At 35.5% G+C, this 18,792-nt stretch overlaps 1 protein-coding gene across 3 annotated transcripts in view; it reads left to right on the top strand.

Annotated features, from left to right (window-relative positions):
• HPSE2 (heparanase 2 (inactive)) overlaps positions 1–18,792 on the top strand; it is a 659,857-nt gene that overhangs the window by 395,291 nt on the left and 245,774 nt on the right. For all 3 annotated transcript variants that reach the window (XM_043926546.1, XM_043926545.1, XM_043926548.1), the window contains exons 4-5: positions 3,302–3,475; positions 15,623–15,794. In XM_043926546.1, coding sequence (XP_043782481.1) covers positions 3,302–3,475; positions 15,623–15,794 — 346 coding nt within the window. The remainder of the gene's footprint in view (positions 1–3,301; positions 3,476–15,622; positions 15,795–18,792) is intronic.

Raw genomic sequence — 18,792 nt, 5'->3', positions numbered from 1 at the left:
TTGATATGTATTTTTCTATTACACATGAAACAAACACAGAAAATCCTCATTATGTCAATACTTAATCAAATATTGAGCATTTTTCTGAGAAAATAATTTAACTTTTGTGGCACAATTTAAAATATTAAAACCATCAAAGTGACCTAGTTAGAGGTTTTAATATTCAAATTGTTTTTTGAGTAATTTATTTTGTTATCACTCTTGTAAGTTTTCTCTTGTTTAGTTAACTGATATAATTCTTCTGGATCTTTTTTAGTGGATTAGCATGTAACTTAAGCATTTATCAATCATTATTTTCATTGATCTCACAAAATCCTGTGTCTTTTGTTCAGATTTGCAACTTGGCTTTCCTACAGCTTTGGAAATATACTGGGTTTACTGTATATTGGAGAAATTAAAAGCATCATTGATAGTATTAGTGAGGTATTAGTGAGGATGTTGCTAAGTGGAAGGAATGTTTAAGTCAATTCTCAGGTCAACAATGACTATTTTAGTGTTAGGATTACTTTTTTCCTAGGTATTCTTTAGCACTAGGGCAGCCTTCTCAAAACGTTTTATATCAGAAACATTTGAAATATTCTCAAGGATCAGGGAACTCCTAGATGAAAAGTGTAATCATTTAGTTGTAGATACTATAATCCAATAATAACTGCTAGTGCTCTTTTAAACAGAGTGGTGTTTTCCTGAAAAATATGTTTAGTTTGGCTGACATTTTAGGCTATTCTTTTGTTGGTCCCCTCTCCTTGCATATTTCAATGGTGTATATAGAATAGACTTCAGTTTTTCCATTTTAAAATGTCCTCCTTGACTTTTTGGTACCTTACCCAAGTAAGACTAAAAGTATTATCAAAACTTTCTGTCATATAAATGCTATTGAGATATAGTATATGATATATGGTAAGTTGCAAGCTTAAGTTTTTTCCTTCCTATTTAAAACTGAAAATGATTTTTAATACAGCCTTTTTAGAAGAGGAAAATAAAAACCAAGTAGTTAACTTTGTTTCTTGAAATCAATCCCTTTTTTCCTTTTTATGAATTTAAAAAATTTTAAGGCAAACATAATATGTTTTTGTTAAGTAACTGGTTTAAGTCAAAATGGGATATAATATTTCTAAAGGTAGTTTGTTAGGTTTATTTAAATAACATTTATGAACTTACATTAATGTTGTTTTCAATAGGAAAATAAATTAACAGTATTGAATAACAAAGTTACTAAAACTATGTCAAAGCAATATGAGTAAAATTATAGTCTAAGACAACATTTTCTAAGAGACTTTGAAAGAAACCATCTTCTTACTGAGTGGCAATGTCAGGATTATGTAGATAATTATAAGATCGATATACACAAGTGTTGGTTTCATGATAATTTTAATAGGCCTAAAAATGCACTTTAATTTTAATTGCCATTTGGAACTAAAAATAAATGATTAAATTTATTTTTTTTAAGAATGATTATGTTTATTTCTTTAATGTGACACCTATGCCATTTGCTGTTGTTGCTTATTTACTTGATTCTGGGTTTAATGTGAGATAAGTTCCCATGGATTTTATTTTCAGCTAAAATGAGACAATTTCTGTCCTTTTTCTTGATGCTTCTTAAAAAATACTTTCTCATACATTGTTGTTGCTGTTGTTGTTCAGTCACTAAGTTGTATTCTACCCTGCAACACCATGGACTGCACATGTCAGGTTCCTCCGTCCTCCACTATCTCCCAGAGTTTGCTCAAATTCATGTCTGTGAGAGTTATCATACATATACACAGAGATAAAGATGGCAGTAAGCCCTGAAACCCACTTCAAAAACTGATAATGGATATAACCAAATGATCATGGTCCTGCTTTATAAGACTAAAAAACCTATGTGTCCACGCTAAGTTTCTTCAGTCATATCTGACTATTTGTGACCCACTGGACTGCAGCCCACCAGGCTCCTCAGTCCATGGGATTCTCCAGGAAAGAATACTGAAGTGTGTTGCCATGCCCAGGATTGAACCTGCATCTCTTATGTCTCCTGCATTGGCAAATGGGTTCTTTACCACTAGCACCATGTGGGAAGCCCTAAAAAATCTATAGCAGCTGCTAATGGAGCACCGTGGTCACTGTGTCATCTTTTGCAGAACTCCCTGATGACATCTTATGGAACCCCACATGGTGTTGCACAGAATCCCGTTTGAGAAACTCTGCCCTAGGGACTTGGATAATATATACAAGGATAATGTGAACCCCTGTAATTAATTATTAATCTAAATTTTTTTCAGTCTGTATACCGCTGAAAATTGTGTCATCCATATTTTGTGAAACAATGTATTAAAGGGCAAGTAAAATCTGGATATGTTTAAAAGAGGGGGAAAAGGCATGACAAATGAGAATAACCAGAACAAAGGCCAGTAGGGCAGGGATTCTATAATAAATAGAACTGGATAACACCCACAAAGAACTTTTTGACAAAAGTGGAGGGGCCTGAAGTTGGGGAAACATTATGGTTGAGTTGTAGAGGCCTTGAATTGAAGAAAACAAAGGTCTTAAAAATCCACTAAGATTTTGAAAAGTAAGTGAAACTTGTGAAATTGGGAGAAGATGAATCTGGCAGTGTGGAAAGAATCTAGAAGTAGACAGGCAAGTACATTCTTGTGATAATTCATGCAAGTGGAAATAATAGCCACAACCAGAATGGTGGCCATAGATGTGAAGGAATGGGATGGGTATGGAACTTAAGGTGAATAGCTTTCATGATATCTGGGGTCAACCTGACAATGAACATATTTCTATTAGTGGTTATGGTATTAATATTTTCATTTTCAGAAATATTAAAATTGTGAAATTGAGTGAATTTTTTTTTTGGAAGTGTTTCTAGGCTGAGCTGTTTTCTGAGACTCCCCAACCAGTCATCTTCCCTGGCCTTGTCTCCTGACACTGTTGCTCTCATTTCATTTCATTAGAGAGTACAGATCCCACAGTGCCAGATTTTCAGATTTTTTGAGAACTGTAAATCTAGCTAGTCTGTGATATCTTTCCATTTCGAAATGTTAGCAATTCAATTTTTTTTAACAAATAAAATATACTATATCCTATGTACTAGACTTGGTTGCCAATTTGTGACCTTTATCTGGAGTTGTGTATGCTGCTTTCAGAAATCACCTTGAAGTGAACCCTGAACCAAATGGTAATAGTCCCTTTTGGAAGCCTCTGTATAATTCTCATTAGCAGGAAGCTCATAGAAATGTTTTTTTTAGTAGTTAATATTTTTGTTTTATTGGGATATTGATTTGCAAGTTACAAGCCTTTCTCTGCTTCTTCCCAGCCAGGTCTCTAGACAAACTTTATAACTTTGCTGATTGCTCTGGACTCCATCTGATATTTGCTCTAAATGCACTGCGTCGTAATCCCAATAACTCCTGGAACAGCTCTAGTGCCCTGAGTCTGTTGAAGTACAGCGCCAGCAAAAAGTACAACATTTCTTGGGAACTGGGTAATGGTAAGTAAGGATGTTATTTCCTCTGAATTGACAAGATAAAGGGTAAAAAATAAATTGGCTCGGGATATAGTCTCAGACCATGGCTAGTACATCCCAGAAAAATACTGGGGTTTGACCATTGAGTTGACTTTCCAAAAAGACCAAACAGTTGGAGAGTAGATTTAGTGAATCACACTATTTGCATCTATAGTTATCTCTAGTTGCCTTATTCCAAATATAGGGGAAATGCCATGTGTGACTTATAATTAACAAATTGATGTTAAATCAGATATAGCCTATCTGCACAGCCTAAGCTGCATTTTACAATGTGTCTCTGTGGAACACTGGTCCTGTAAGATGACCTTATAATAATTCAAAAGAGTTTGGTGAAGTATATTCGGGAACTGATCTTCAGTATATGTATGTCTTGAAGGTTCACAATGCACATTAGCATATAAAAGACTCTGCGAAGTCCTCCTGCAATGAAATCTGTATAACATTTTTAATCCAGCTTTAAAATTTTTTTTACTTCAAGATAGCATCTCTCTTTTTTAAATTTATTTATTTTGACCAAGCTGTGCAGCATGCAGAATCTTAATTCCCCTGACCAGGGATTGAACTGGTGCTCCCTGCATTGGGAACACGGAATCTTAACCACTAGACCACCAGGAAAGTTTCAGCCCAGCATTTTATTTATTTATTTATTTTTTATTTTTTTCCTTGTTGGTTATCCATTTATTTATTTATTTTTTTCATTTATTTTTATTAGTTGGAGGCTAATTACTTCACAACATTTCAGTGGGTTTTGTCATACATTGACATGAATCAGCCATGGAGTTACACGTGTTCCCCATCCCGGTCCCCCCTCCCACCTCCCTCTCCACCGATTCCTCTGGGTCTTCCCAGTGCACCAGGCCCGAGCACTTGTCTCATGCATCCCACCTGTCAGCCCAGCATTTTAAAAAATCATTTTAATTTCTCCCAATCTGAGGGCTGTCTTTTCACCTTACTTATAGTTTCCTTTGTAGTGCAAAAGCTTTTAAGTTTCATTAGGTCCCATTTGTTTAGTTTTGCTTTTATTTCCAGTATTCTGGGAGGTGGGTCATAAAGGATCGTGCTGTGATTTATGTTGGAGAGTGTTTTGCCTATGTTCTCCTCTAGGAGTTTTATAGTTTCTGGTCTTACATTTAGATCTTTAATCCATTTTATTTTTGTGTATGGTGTTAGAAAGTGCTCTAGTTTCATTCTTTTACAAGTGGTTGACCAGTTTTCCCAGCACCACTTGTTAAAGAGGTTGTCTTTTTTCCGTTGTATATCCTTGCCTCCTTTGTCAAAGATAGCAAATGAAGAAACAGACAAAGGATTAATCTCAAAAATATACAAGCAACTACTGAAGCTCAATTCCAGAAAAATAAATGACCCAATCAAAAAATGGGCCAAAGAACTAAACAGACATTTCTCCAAAGAAGACATACAAATGGCTAACAAACACATGAAAAGATGCTCAACATCACTCATTATCAGAGAAATGCAAATCAAAACCACAATGAGGTACCATTACACGCCAGTCAGGATGGCTGCTATCCAAAAGTCTACAAGCAATAAATGCTGGAGAGAGTGTGGAGAAAAGGGAACCCTCTTACACTGTTGGTGGGAATGCAAACTAGTACAGCCACTATGGAAAACAGTGTGGAGATTCCTTAAAAAACTGGAAATAGAACTGCCATATGACCCAGCAATCCCACTCCTGGGCATACACACTGAGGAAACCAGATCTGAAAGAGACACGTGCACCCCAATGTTCATCGCAGCACTGTTTATAATAGCCAGGACATGGAAGCAACCTAGATGCCCATCAGCAGATGAATGGATAAGGAAGCTGTGGTACATATACACCATGGAACATTACTCAGCCATTAAAAAGAATTCATTTGAATCAGTTCTAATAAGATGGATGAAAATGGAGCCCATTATACAGAGTGAAGTAAGCCAGAAAGATAAAGACCAATACAGCATACTAACACGTATATATGGAATTTAGAAAGATGGTAACGATACCCCTATATGCAAAACAGAAAAAGAGACACAGAAGTACAGAACAGACTTTTGAACTCTGTGGGAGAAGGTGAGGGTGGGATGTTTCGAAAGAACAGCATGTATATTATCTATGGTGAAACAGATCACCGGCCCAGGTGGGATGCATGAGACAAGTGCTCGGGCCTGGTGCACTGGGAAGACCCAGAGGAATCGGGTGGAGAGGGAGGTGGGAGAGGGGATCGGGATGGGGAATACGTGTAACTCTATGGCTGATTCATATCAATGTATGACAAAACCCACTGAAATGTTGTGAAGTAATTAGCCTCCAACTAATAAAAAAAATAAATAAATAAATTTAAAAAAATAAAAAATCATTTTAAAAATAGGTTTTGGTTGGTTTCAGGGGCATGCATCCTGTGTAGTCATATAGGATCCCATGCTGAGAAGAGAATCATGCTTGAATTAATGCTATCATGCTTGATTTAATGCTCTTCTATTATCATCTTGACACGACTGAGCGACTGAACTGAACTGATTGTCATCTTTTTTTAAAATAAAAGGATCTACATTTTCATTTTGCATGGGGCCCTGAAAATTATGTAGGCAGTCATGTTTAATCATTGCAGTGTGTGTGTGTGTGTGTGTGAGAGAGAGAGAGAGAGAGAGAGAGAGACAGACAGACAGACCTATTATCATCTCATGGAACAATGTTCCATGGAACACACTTGGGAGAAATACTGCTAAGTTGCACTATTTTTCCTAGTGATATGAATGTATGATTTGTTATATATATGATATTCTGTAAATTCCATGACTGTCTAATATTATTGAGTCAGCTAATATGTATTATAGTTAAAATTATGGATAATTTGAATTGGAAAATATTCTGATTCCCTAATTAAAAGACATTTTGGTAAATCTTAGAACAAAACAATTGAGTCTAATAAACCAAGAATTCTTTTAAAATTACTGTTACAAATTGATATTAACAGTTTTGTCCGTGACCTCATATATATATATATATATATATATATATATATATATATATATATATATATATATAGAGCTAACTCATATTTGTTTGGAGCACTGTGTGTGTGTGTGTACACATGCACATGTGTGTTTTTATGCACTCTAGAATTTGAAATTCTCATAAGGAAGCAGGAGATGAGGATTTTTTAAGAACAAGTGTCTTTTTTTCCTATCAGTAGCCATTTACTGGAATGTAGCTCTCCCTTTGCTGAAGTGGGGGAAACTGGGGGAGAGTTAGCCAGCCACCAAATGGAGACTTGAGCTGAACTGAAGCTAATTTGGATACAAGGAGCATAACTAGGGTAGTCTGAGATTTTTCATCTTCCCAACCAGTCTAGGTATCATACATTCTAGGACAAAAGCAAGTGTGATGTGGTCAGCTTAGAATGAGGCAAAATTATTACACAATAGAAAAAGACATTTACTGATCTCTTCCCATCCTATCTTCTATTTCATGTCAGAATATCTTGACATTCTTTGGTATTTCGTGTTGTCTACTCATGACTACCATACCTAACCTTACCCTGCTCCTATATTAGACTCTACCCAGCTTAGCTCTTTTCTCCAAACACAACAAAATACGGTTCAAACAATGCATTCTCCAAACAGGACATTATAGCTGTCATAAGGGACAATGTTTAAAACGAGTGAGTGAAAGACAGTAAGGAGTGGTAGGGCCTCTGGTGAGCTATAGAATACATGCTCTGCCTAAACTATTTCTTTTCTTTCTAAATTATTTCTAAATAAAATTTGTTTGCAAAAGAATCTCAGCTGTATTGTAAAGTAATTATCCTCCAATTAAAATAAATAAAAAGAATCTCAGCTGGTTGTAGATAAGCACAAAGCAATTAAAACTTACTTACAAGTGACTGATGGGAGTAATTCCTCCAGGGTTTTTGGTATCTCTGAATTTGGGAGCTTATTAAACTAAGTAAATCTTTAATTGATATAACTGAAGTGATTTAGTGGCAGGAGGTGGGTGGGGAGAATATATGCATCTTTTTGTATATATCTATCTGTTTCAAATAACTGAGAGTCTGCCTCTTTCCATCCTTCCCCCAAATTATGCTGAACAGTTTGGAGATGGAGCTAATTGCATTTTAAAAATGTTCAGTCACCTTAGCCACACTTGATTCTCATCATCATCTTTTTGGTGTCTCTTCAAGGATTAACAAAAACAAAGAATCAGTTTTGAGGAGGAGAAAAGGCATGGTCATAGATAAGAAAATAGAGATATAGACAGGAATAGATAGAAAAATAACCAAGGCTATGAATTTAAAAATTCAATAAGGTAGAAAGTATCTGGTAAGGTTTCTTGTGAGAATTTTCATCAAGATAGATATAGATTTTTGAGTTTCTAGTTGAGAAGACTGGAGTTGGTCTGTTTACCTCTTCTTTCTTTTATTTGAAAGTTGCATTTCTATTTTTTGATATGACAAATAAGTAGTCTGCCCAACTAAACATACCTTTTAGGGTTTGAAGATTTATTTGGTTGCTTTTTCTAATTCTTTTTAAACTACTGATAGCTTTTCTTATGCTAGCATCATATCTCTAGAGATATCTAGTGTATTCTGTTCACAACTATTCTGTGTTGTATATTCAGGCCCTTGCCACTCAAAAATTATCTGGTCATCTTCCTGGCCTCGATTTGTCTCTCCAATCTTTTATCCATTTTCTTCTCTGTAACCTTATCTTTTGGGACAGATGTAATAGTTTAACTATTATATCCCCATTTAGGGAGGGACAATAAAACTGGTCAGTTCTCTTATCATTCAACCTCCCATATACCCACATCCTGTTAACAAATACTTTAGAGTAAATCTGGCATTGGAAAAACTGAAGTAGATATTTCTTTGGTTGTTTCTCCTAGAGTAGCTAAACTTCAAGTGACTTACTTTTTTCTTCTTTAAAATTGGTGAATAGTGTGGGCTACAGACCATGAAAACAAAAATATACTGTTTCAAGAGGTGAAAATTTAGAAAGCTTAGGATGTCAAAGTTTATGAAAGAATGACTTCCCTGATACAAGATTTTTAACAACTATGTTTTGTAGATATGAAATGTTTCCTTGTATGTCTTGTCTGACTGTTTGCAACCCCTTGAACTATAGCCCTCCAGGCTCCTCTTTCCATGGAATTTTCCAGCCAAGGATACTGGAGTGGGTTGCCATTTCCTACTCCAAGTCACCACTTTACCTGCTTACTTTTTCCCTTTCTCTCTCTGCCTGCTTCTCACCTTCATCAACTATCTTCTGTATTCTTTATCCATATACTCCCATTTACACATATACTCTCAATAAGTTCATAGACCTATACAACTATTTCCACAGTCCAATTTTAGAACATTTCCATAACTCCAAAAAGATCCCTCATGCTGGTTTTTAACCAGTCTCTGTAACCATTCCCAGTCCCAGGAGACATTAATCTGCTTTTTGTCTTTTGTGGACATTTTGTGTAACTGGAATCGTACAGTATGTAGACTTTTGCATCTGTAGACTTCTTTCTCTTAGCATGCTTTTGAGGTGTATCCATGTTGTAGCATGTAAAAGTAGTTCATTCCTTTTAGTTGCTGAATGCTATTCCAATGCATGAATATACACATATATTCATACATATATACATGTGTGTGTATGTATGTATATATATATATATATATCACATTTTGTTTTTCCATTCACCAGATTACAGGCATTTAGACTATTTCTACTTTTTGATTATGATTAGTAATGGTGCTGAAATATTCATTTACAAGTCTATGTGTGGATATATACTTTCATTTCTTGTAGGAAGATACCTCAGAGGGGAATGGAGTTGCTAGTTTGTATGGTAATTTATGTTGATTTTTGAACAAATTAACCACATCACTTTCCAAAGTGGTTGTACCATTTTACATTTTCCTTAGTAATGCATGAGGATTATAGTTTTTCTACATCTTTGCAAACACTTTTTATTGTCTATCTTTTTGATTAGAGCCATTTTAGTGGGTTTGAAGTAGTGTATTAATATGACTTTAATTAGCACTTTTCTAATGACAAGTGATATTGAGCATCTTTTCACATGCTTATCAACCATTCTTACATTTTCTTAGGTGAAATGTCTACTCAAATCTTTTGTCTTTTAAATTAGGTCATCATATCGTTTAGTTGTAAGAGTTTTAAATATATTCTGAATGCACCATCTTTATCAAACATATGATTTGCAAGTATTTTCTCCCAATCTGTAGCTTATTTTATCATTTTCTTTATGGCATCTTTTGAAGTTCAGATGTTCTGAATTTTGATAAAGTTCAGCTTATCAATATTTTTTTTTGATGTGTTGTGCTTTTGATATTATGACTTTGCCTAATCCAAGATCACAAAGATTTTTTAACCCAAGGTCACAAAGTGTTTTTTCTATTTTTTCTTTTAAAAGCTTTGTAGTTTTTGATTTTGCTTTTGGGAATAAGATCCAGCAGGAGTTAAATTTTGAGTATGATGTGAAATAAGAATCTAAATTCATCTTTTTGCATATGGCTATTAAATTGTCCCAGCACTGTTTATTTAAAAGATTTTCCTTTTCTTATTGAATTCTCTTGACATTTTTGTCAAAAATCAGTTGACCATAAATAGGTTTATTTCTGGGCTCAGTTCTCTGCCACTGATCTGTATGTCTGTTCTTGGACTACATTGTCTTTTTTTGATATATGTATTTATTATAAAATGATCACCATGATAAGTTCAGCTGACATCCATCACCTCACATATTTACAAATACTTTTATCTTGTGATAAGAACTTTTAGATCTATTCTCTTAGCAAGTTTCAAATATATTATACAATATCATAACTATAATCACCAGGATGTATATTATATCCACCTGACTTATTTATTTTAGAAAGTAAGTTTGTACCTTTTGATCATCCTCACCCATTTTCCCACCCTCACGCCTTTTTCATTTCGTCTAGGTTGTATAAATTATTGGCACAAAGTTGTTCATTTCTTGGTGGTGGTGTTTGCTGACTTGTGTCCAACTCTCAGTGACCCCGTGGGATGCAGCACACCAGGCTCCCCTGTCCTTCACTGTTTCTCAGTTTGCTCAGATTCATGTCCATTGAGTCGGTGATGCTATCTAACCTTCTCATCCTCTGCTGTCCCCTTCTCCTTTTGCCTTCAATCTATCCCAGCATCAGGGTCTTTTCCAATGAATCAACTCTTCACATCAGGTGGTCAAAGTATTGCAGCTTCAGCTTCAGCATCTGTTCTTCCAGTGAATATTCAGGGTTGATTTCCTTTAGAATTGACTGGTTTGATCTCCTTGCAGTTCAGGAGACCCTCAATAGTCTTCTCTGACACCACAGTTTAAAAGCATCAATTCTTCAGCACTCGGCCTTACATTCCTACAGCTTCTTACAATTCTTACAGCTACCCACTCCAGGATTCTGGCCTAGAGAATTCCATTGACTGTGTAGTCCATGGGGTCACAAAGAGTCAGACACGACTGAGCGAGTTTCACTTTCACTTCTTTTTTCACAGCCTTCTTTATGATCGAACTCTCACATCCATACATGACTACTGGAAAAACCATAGCTTTGACTATATAGGCTTTTGTTGACAAAGTGTTGTCTCTGCTTTTTAATATGCTGTCTTGGTTTGTCATAACTTTCCTTCCAAGGAGCAAGTGTCAGTAGTCCCTTAGCCTTTTAATTAATGTGAGGTCCTTAATAGTATTTCCTCTTTCATTCCTAACTTTGGTCATCTGTTTCTTCTCTCTTTATTTTTTGGTCAGTCTAGCCAAAGGTTGTATCGATTTTGGTGATGTTTTTAAAGAACCAACTTTTACTTCAGTGGATTTTTCTCCTTTTTTATATTATTGATTTCTACTCTAATTTTTATTATTTTATTTCTTCTTGCTTTGATTTTACTTCTCTCTTCTTTTTCTTTTTTTTTTTAAGAGAAAAACTTAGATTATTGACTTGAGATCTTTCTTATTTTCTAATATAGGAGTCTGTAAGGCTGTAAGCACTGTTTTTTTCCCTAACCAATAAAAAAAGTTAGAAGTCTAACGTATATGTGTCAGCAGAGCTTTTTCCCCCCCGAGGTCTGTCTTCCTGGCTTACAGACGGCCACCTTCTCACTGTGTCCTCACGTGGCCTTCCTTCTGCGTGTGTATCCCTAGTGTCTCTTCACGCTCAAAGTAACTTTTTAAAAAACATTTTTAAAGAATGGTTTTAGGTTCACAGCAAAACTGAGAAGGTACAGAGATTTCTCATATACTCCTTGCCCCCACACTTGCGTAGCCTCCCCCACTATCAATATCCCTCACCAGAGTGGTACATTTGTTACAATTGATGAACCTACGTTATACATCATCAGTCAGTCAGTCAGTTCAGTCACCCAGTCGTGTCCGACTCTTTGTGACCCCATGAATCACAGCACGCCAGGCCTCCCTGTCCATCACTAACTCCCGGAGTTTACTCAAACCCATGTCCATCGAGTCGGTGATACCATCCAACCATCTCATCCTCTGTCATAATCGCCCAAAATTCATAGTTTACATTATGGTTCACTTTTGATGAGTACATAGTATGTGTTTGAGATGTATAATGACAAATATCCATCATTATAGTATCATGTGGAGTATTTACTGCCCTAAAAATCCTCTGTGCTCCACCTATTCATCCCTCCCACCTCTCCCCAATCCCTGGCAACCACTGATCTTTTTACAATCTGTATAGTTTTTCCTTTTCCAGAATATCATATAGTTGGAATCATACAGTATTACAGCCTTTTAAGATTGGCTTCTTTCACTTAATGCCAGCTTCCCTGGTGGCTCAGATAGTAAAGAGTCTGCCTGCAATGCAGGAGACCCAGGTTCAATCTCTGAGTCAAGAAGATCCCTTGGAGGAGGAAAAGGTAACCCATTCTAGAATTCTTGCCTGGAAAATCCCAAGGATGGAGGAGCCTAGTGGGCTACAGTCCATGGAGTTGCAAAGAATTGGATACTACTAAGCGACTAACACTTTCTTTCACTTAATGATATACATTTAAGGTTCCTCCATGGAATCTTTTCATGGCTTGATGGCTCATTTCTTTTTAGTGCTGAATAATACTCCATTGTGTGATTGTACTACAGCTTATTTATCCATTCATCTACTGAAGAACATCTTGCTTGCCTCCAAGTTTTGGCACTTGTGAATACAGATGCCATAAATCCATGTACAGGCAAAGTGAGGACATAAGTTTTCATCTCCTCTGTGTAAAAACAAGGCACAAGATTGCTGGATTATATGCTCAGAGTATGTTTTGTTTGTAAGAAACCACCAAACTTCCAGAGTAACCATATCATTTTGCATTCCCATCAGCAATAAATGAGAGTTCTGTTCCTCCAATTCCTCCATATTTTAGCTAGTATTTGGTGGCATTAGTGTTACAAATTTTGGCCATTCTTAATAGGTATATAGTGGAACTTCACTGTTGTTTTTAATTTGCACTTCCCTGATAACATATAAAGTAGAACATCTTTTTTCATATACTTGTTTGTCATCTGTATGTCTTTTTTGGTGAGTATCTGTTAAGACCTTTAGCATATTTTTAAATCAGGTTGTTTGTTTTCTTAGTAAGTTTTAAGCTCTTTCTATATTTTGAGTAACAGCCATTTATTAGATATGTCTTTTGTATTTTCTCCCAGTCTTTAGCTTGTCTTCTATTCTCTCAACATTGCCTTTTGCAGAGCAAAAGTTTTTAATTTTAATGAAGTCCAGTTTCTTAATTATTGCTTTCATGGATTGTGCCTTTGGTGTCATCCTATATATTTTTATATATTATATTTCATTTTAATTTCATTAAAATATTTTCTAATTCTTCTTGTGATTTCCTCTTTGACTCATGGATTATTTTTCTGATTTCCAAATATTTATAGATTCTCAAATTTCTTGCCATTGTTGAATTCCAGTCTAATTCTATTATGGTCAGGGCACACATATATTAACATACACTGGTGTTCTTTATTTCTCTGTGTGCTTTTGAATCACTATCTGCTGTCATTTTCTTTCAACCTAAAAGATATCCTTTCTTATTTCTTGTAAGACAGATTTTCTCACAACCAGTTCTGTCCTTTGTTTTTCTGGGAAGATCTACATTTTGCTTTCAGCTTTGAAGCATAGATTGCTGCATACAGAATTGTTGGTTGATGTTTTTCCCAGAATTTTGGATGTATCATCTCTCTGTCTTCTGGCCTTATTTCTGATAAAAATTCAGCTACTAATTCCATTGTGTTCTAAATGTGAAGAGTTGTTTCAGTTCCAAGATTTCCATTTGATAATTTTTTGTAATTTCTATCTTTATTTATTTTTAATATCTCTATATTTATATTTAATTAGTCAGTAAAATAACACTTTCCCTTAATTTTTTATTCTTCCATTAGTTCTTTAAGCATATTTATAATAGCAGTTTTGAAGTCCTTGTCTGCTAAGTCCTATATCTGAGTTCCCTAAGAGATAGTTTCTTTTACTTTTTTGCTTGCTTATTGGCCATACTTTCCTATTTCTTTGCATGTTGTCATTTTTTGTGGTTGAAAACTATACATTTTAGTTAATATGTTGGAGCAACTCTGGATTCCAAATCCTCCTTTCCAGAGATTTTTTTGTTGTTTCTTTTCTGTTTGTTTAGTCACTTCCTGGACTAATTCCATAGAGTTTGTCTCCCTTGCATCATGTAGCTATTAATATCTATTTGTTTCTTTTTAATTTTTCAATTATTTTTTAATTGTAGAAGCCAGCTTCCCAGGAGTTGCCTCTGAGTCGGCATAGCTTAATGGTGAGATGATGAATGATCAGAGGTTACGCTTACCTTGAGCTGTTAAGGCTTTCATCTTTACCATTAGATCTGTGTATAGGTTTGTGAACACATTCAAAATTTAGGCATTTTGAAAATCTGACTGGCTTTTAATTTCTGACATGCCTTTTCATGTGTCCTTTATGAGTATATTATGTTTCACATTCATCCGGGAATGTGTGGATAGCTAGTGCCCTCTCCAGTCCCTCCTGAGAACAACTTTCCAGACTATGAGGGGTATTTGTGGGCTTACCAAAATCCTTGCTCCCCAAATCTCCCTGTTACATTTCTTGTGAGTCTGCTGATCTATTTCTTGCCCCTACCAGTGTCAAAACCTCAAGTCAACCAAAATGTTGGCCTTCTCTGGGATATGTCCTTCATTGCAAATCCAGTTAGCTCTTCCATCAGTGGAACTGCTGGATTTTAGGACTTTCCTTGTCTTTTTAGGACTACCAAGTTAATAGGAACTGGGCGAGAGGATTTCACTCTAAGTTATTTCACTCAGCCACTTTGCTATAATTGAACATTAAAATTTTTCTATATTTTTGACACAAAGTTCATCTTTATGAAGGTTTCCCTACTTACCATTTGTATTAGTTTTCTAGGCCTGTCATGACAAGCTTAGTGGTGTAAAACAAGAGATAATTGTTCTATCACAGTTTAGGAAGTCTGAGATCAAAGCATTGCCAGGGTTAATTCCTTCTGGAGACTTTAAGAGAGAATCTATTCATTGCCTCTCTCTAGCTTCTAATAGCTACCAACAAGCCTTGGAATAGCAGTATCCCTTCAATTCTTGTCTCCATTGACACATGGGCTTCCTCCCTGTGTGTTTGTGTGCCTGAATCTTCCTCTCCTTTCTCTATAAAGACATCAGTCTTTGGATTTAGGGCACATCCTAATCCCATATGACCTCATCTTGACTAATTACTTCTTCAAAGACCCTATTTCCAAATAAGATAACATTCTAAAGTTTTGGATTGGCATTAATTTGGGGGGATACTGTTCAACTCAATATGCCATTTATTATAAACTATCATTTGAAAATCAGTATGGTCTCTCTGTTGTGGATTAGATGAACTTTTGTGAAGATTAGTTTGAAAATAAATAGAATGATAAAATGGCACTTGACTTTTTTGTTGGGATAGTTTCTCAAGTTAAGCTAGCTTATACCCTCCTTTAGTTATTTTGTTTACATTGTTAAGAAAAAAGGGAGAGAGATCTGTGGCTAGGAAAAGGTTGGCAGAACCTCACTCTTCCCAACTCTGACTTGCATGTCTGCTTTTAATCTAGAACCAAATAACTATCGGACCATGCATGGCCGGGCAGTAAATGGCAGCCAGTTGGGAAAGGATTACATCCAGCTGAAGAGCCTGTTGCAACCCATCCGGATTTACTCCAGAGCCAGCTTGTATGGCCCTAATATTGGGCGGCCCAGGAAAAACGTCATCGCCCTTCTAGATGGGTAGGTCAGATTATTTAGCAGTTTTTAAAACATTGTTCATTACATGTAATGACTTAATGTATTTGTACTTTTCCTGGTTATTTCTGGTCTTAAGAAGGACAGAGAGACTCTTTCAAAGTGACAACTCCCACCATAAACCAAGGATTCTCTACAAACAGTGCAAGAACTTATGTCTCTAGGCCTTCCACAGTCAGCAGAAGTGGGTGGGACTGGGAGGAATATCACAAACTCCAAAACAGGTTGGAAAGGATGTGTTGTTTTAAAAAGCAAATTTAATATTATAGCATTGCATAATATCACTTAATATTTTTTAAAAGGCCAAATATTATCTACTGTACTCTTGGGACCTCTTATAGAAAGTAAAACTTGACAAAATCCTGGACAGTGGAACTAGGTTAAAAAGTTGAGAAACACTACAAACATCTGTACATTAAAGCATAGCTTAACAAGTTTGTTAGGTATTCTAGAGAATTACTATCATGTGATTTATTTAATTTTGACTGGATCAAACAATCATTTGTTAAGCATTAGTTGTGGATGGTCACTATGTTAAATGCTGTCTTCCTTGGTGCTGCTGGTGAGCCAGGCCCAGATAAAATAAGTGGAATATTCAAGCATGTTGAGTCTAATTATGCAGGGTTGGAGGGAATGTCAGAGGGACTAGCACGAGGAAGACTGAAGTTAGATGTTGAATCCAAGACCCAAAGTGGAGATGTGACTATAGCTGGAAGGGTGGGAACAAGCAAGTTGGGAGAGGCAGGAGTTCATCTGGCATACGTTTTATGTGGTATCCTGTCATATTCCTATAAATTCAAAAACAAGTAAGATGTTTTCCAGTGAATTGTACAGCCCAAGTGAGGATAGATAAATGCTATACAAGTATAAACAGATATATTCCAGTAGAAAGAAACCTATGGCTAGCCTCCTTAATGGTCCTTGTGGCTTGCTGGCTCTTATGGCTCTCTCTCTTTCCTTTTGTGGTAGCTTAGTCTTGGTCTAAGCTAATTAGTATAGCAGACATTACTGAAGGCTTGGGAACGTGGAAGGATTTACACTGTAACATTAACAGCCTGAAATTTAATTTTAGGCATTTTCCTTTTTACAAAGAATCCCCAAGCCTTTAATTAACTCCTGTCCTTCCTTCACCCTTCTTTTTTCACCCCCCTCTCCTTCTTTCTCAGTAGAAAGTTCCCTTTTTTTCTTGCAGAACAATTTTTGTCACCTTTACTCCTACCTAAAAGTACAACTCTGGGCTTCCTTTTGCATACTTTTGCTGAACTTTTAAAATATCCTATGTATGTGGGATGGTGATGGAGAGGTTGGCCTTATTTTACATGTTGTAATTAGGGGATAAGAATCACATATTTAGAACATTTTCATAGTTTGTAATATATAAGCAAAGCCAATAACTAAGTCCACATAGTTATTCTTTTAGATTATGCCTTTTCTTTAATGATTTGATTAATATAGTTTCATGGTGTGTCTTCTCAGTAGTCTTCTCAGTCTTCTCAGTAGACACTATCTCAGAGATAGTGTCTTCTCAGTAGCATGACCTTTATCAGTAATTCATTCATTCTGCAAATACTTCTTGAGTAATTGCTATGTTCCAGGTACTGTGTTTGAAAACAGGAGTGTTATAATAAACAAAAACAAATACTTTCTCTACCCTCACGGAGTATGTACTATGGTAAGGGAGACATAGGCAATAATCAACTTATCTTAAGACTGAAACAATAACAAGGAGAGGAACAAAGTTCTATGAATGACTGTAAATGCTGAGATTTGACCAAGTTAGGTGGTTGGAAGTGTTCCCTAAAGGATTAATATGTAAGAGGAACAACCACATGAAAAGATGCTTAAAGTTGCTAATCATCAGAGAAATGCAAATCAAAACCACAATGAGATAGCACCTCACGCCTGTCAGAATGGCTATGATCAAAAAGACCACAAATAACAAATGTTGGTGAGGATATAGCATAAAGGAAACCCTAGTAGACTGTTGGTGGGAATGTAAATTGGTTCAGCCTCTTTGGAAAACAGTATGGAGGTTCCTCTAAAAACTAAAAATAGACCTACCGTATGCTCCAGCAATCCCACTTATGGGTATATATTCAAAGAAAATGAAAACACTAATTCAAAAAGATATATGTACCCCAATATTCATAGCAACATTATTTACAATAGCCAAGATATGGAAGCAACCTAATGAATGGATAAAGATTTGGAATGGAATATTACTCATCCATAAAAAGGAATGAATTTTGCTATTTCAACAACATGAATAGACCTGAAGGGTACTATGCTTAGTGAAAAAACCAAACAGAGAAAGATAAATACTTTGTGTTATTACTTATATGTGGAAACTAAAAACTAAGCAAATTAATAAATATAAAAAAGCAGAAACAGTAGAAGATATAGAGAACAAACCAGTGGTTACCAGTGGAGAGAAGGGAAGGGGAAGGGACAAGACAAGGGTAGGAGATTAGAAGGTACAAACACAAGCTTATGTATAAAATAAATAAGCTAACAAGTATGTATGTTACAGCATGAGAAATATAGTCAATGTTTTACAGTAACTTTAAATGGAATATAATCTATAAAAATATTGAATCAGCATGTCATACACCAGAAATAATATAATATTGTAAATCAACTATACTTCAATTTTTAAAAATTCATTAAAGTGTAATTTGAACTTGAATGAGGGTTAACTAGACAAAATGAGAAATGAACAGTGTCAGTGTTCTTGAAAAAATGAAAAGCATGTGCAAAGTTCCTAAGGATGAAAAAGGGGCCAGATTGGCAACAGAAAGGTATATTTAGAGAAGTAATTATGTATATCTATGGCTGATTCATACTGAGGTTTGACAGAAAACAGCAAAATTCTGTAAGGCAATTATCCTTCAATAAAAAATAAATAAACTAAAAAAACTAAACAAAAAAGAGTTATATTATATAGAGACTTACAGGCATAATGCAGGGCTTAGAATTTCTTCTA

Source organism: Cervus elaphus, chromosome 15 (assembly GCF_910594005.1).
Source record: "Cervus elaphus chromosome 15, mCerEla1.1, whole genome shotgun sequence".
In the NCBI taxonomy this organism is placed as follows: domain Eukaryota; kingdom Metazoa; phylum Chordata; class Mammalia; order Artiodactyla; family Cervidae; genus Cervus; species Cervus elaphus.
This window is presented reverse-complemented; position numbering and strand designations above follow the sequence as displayed.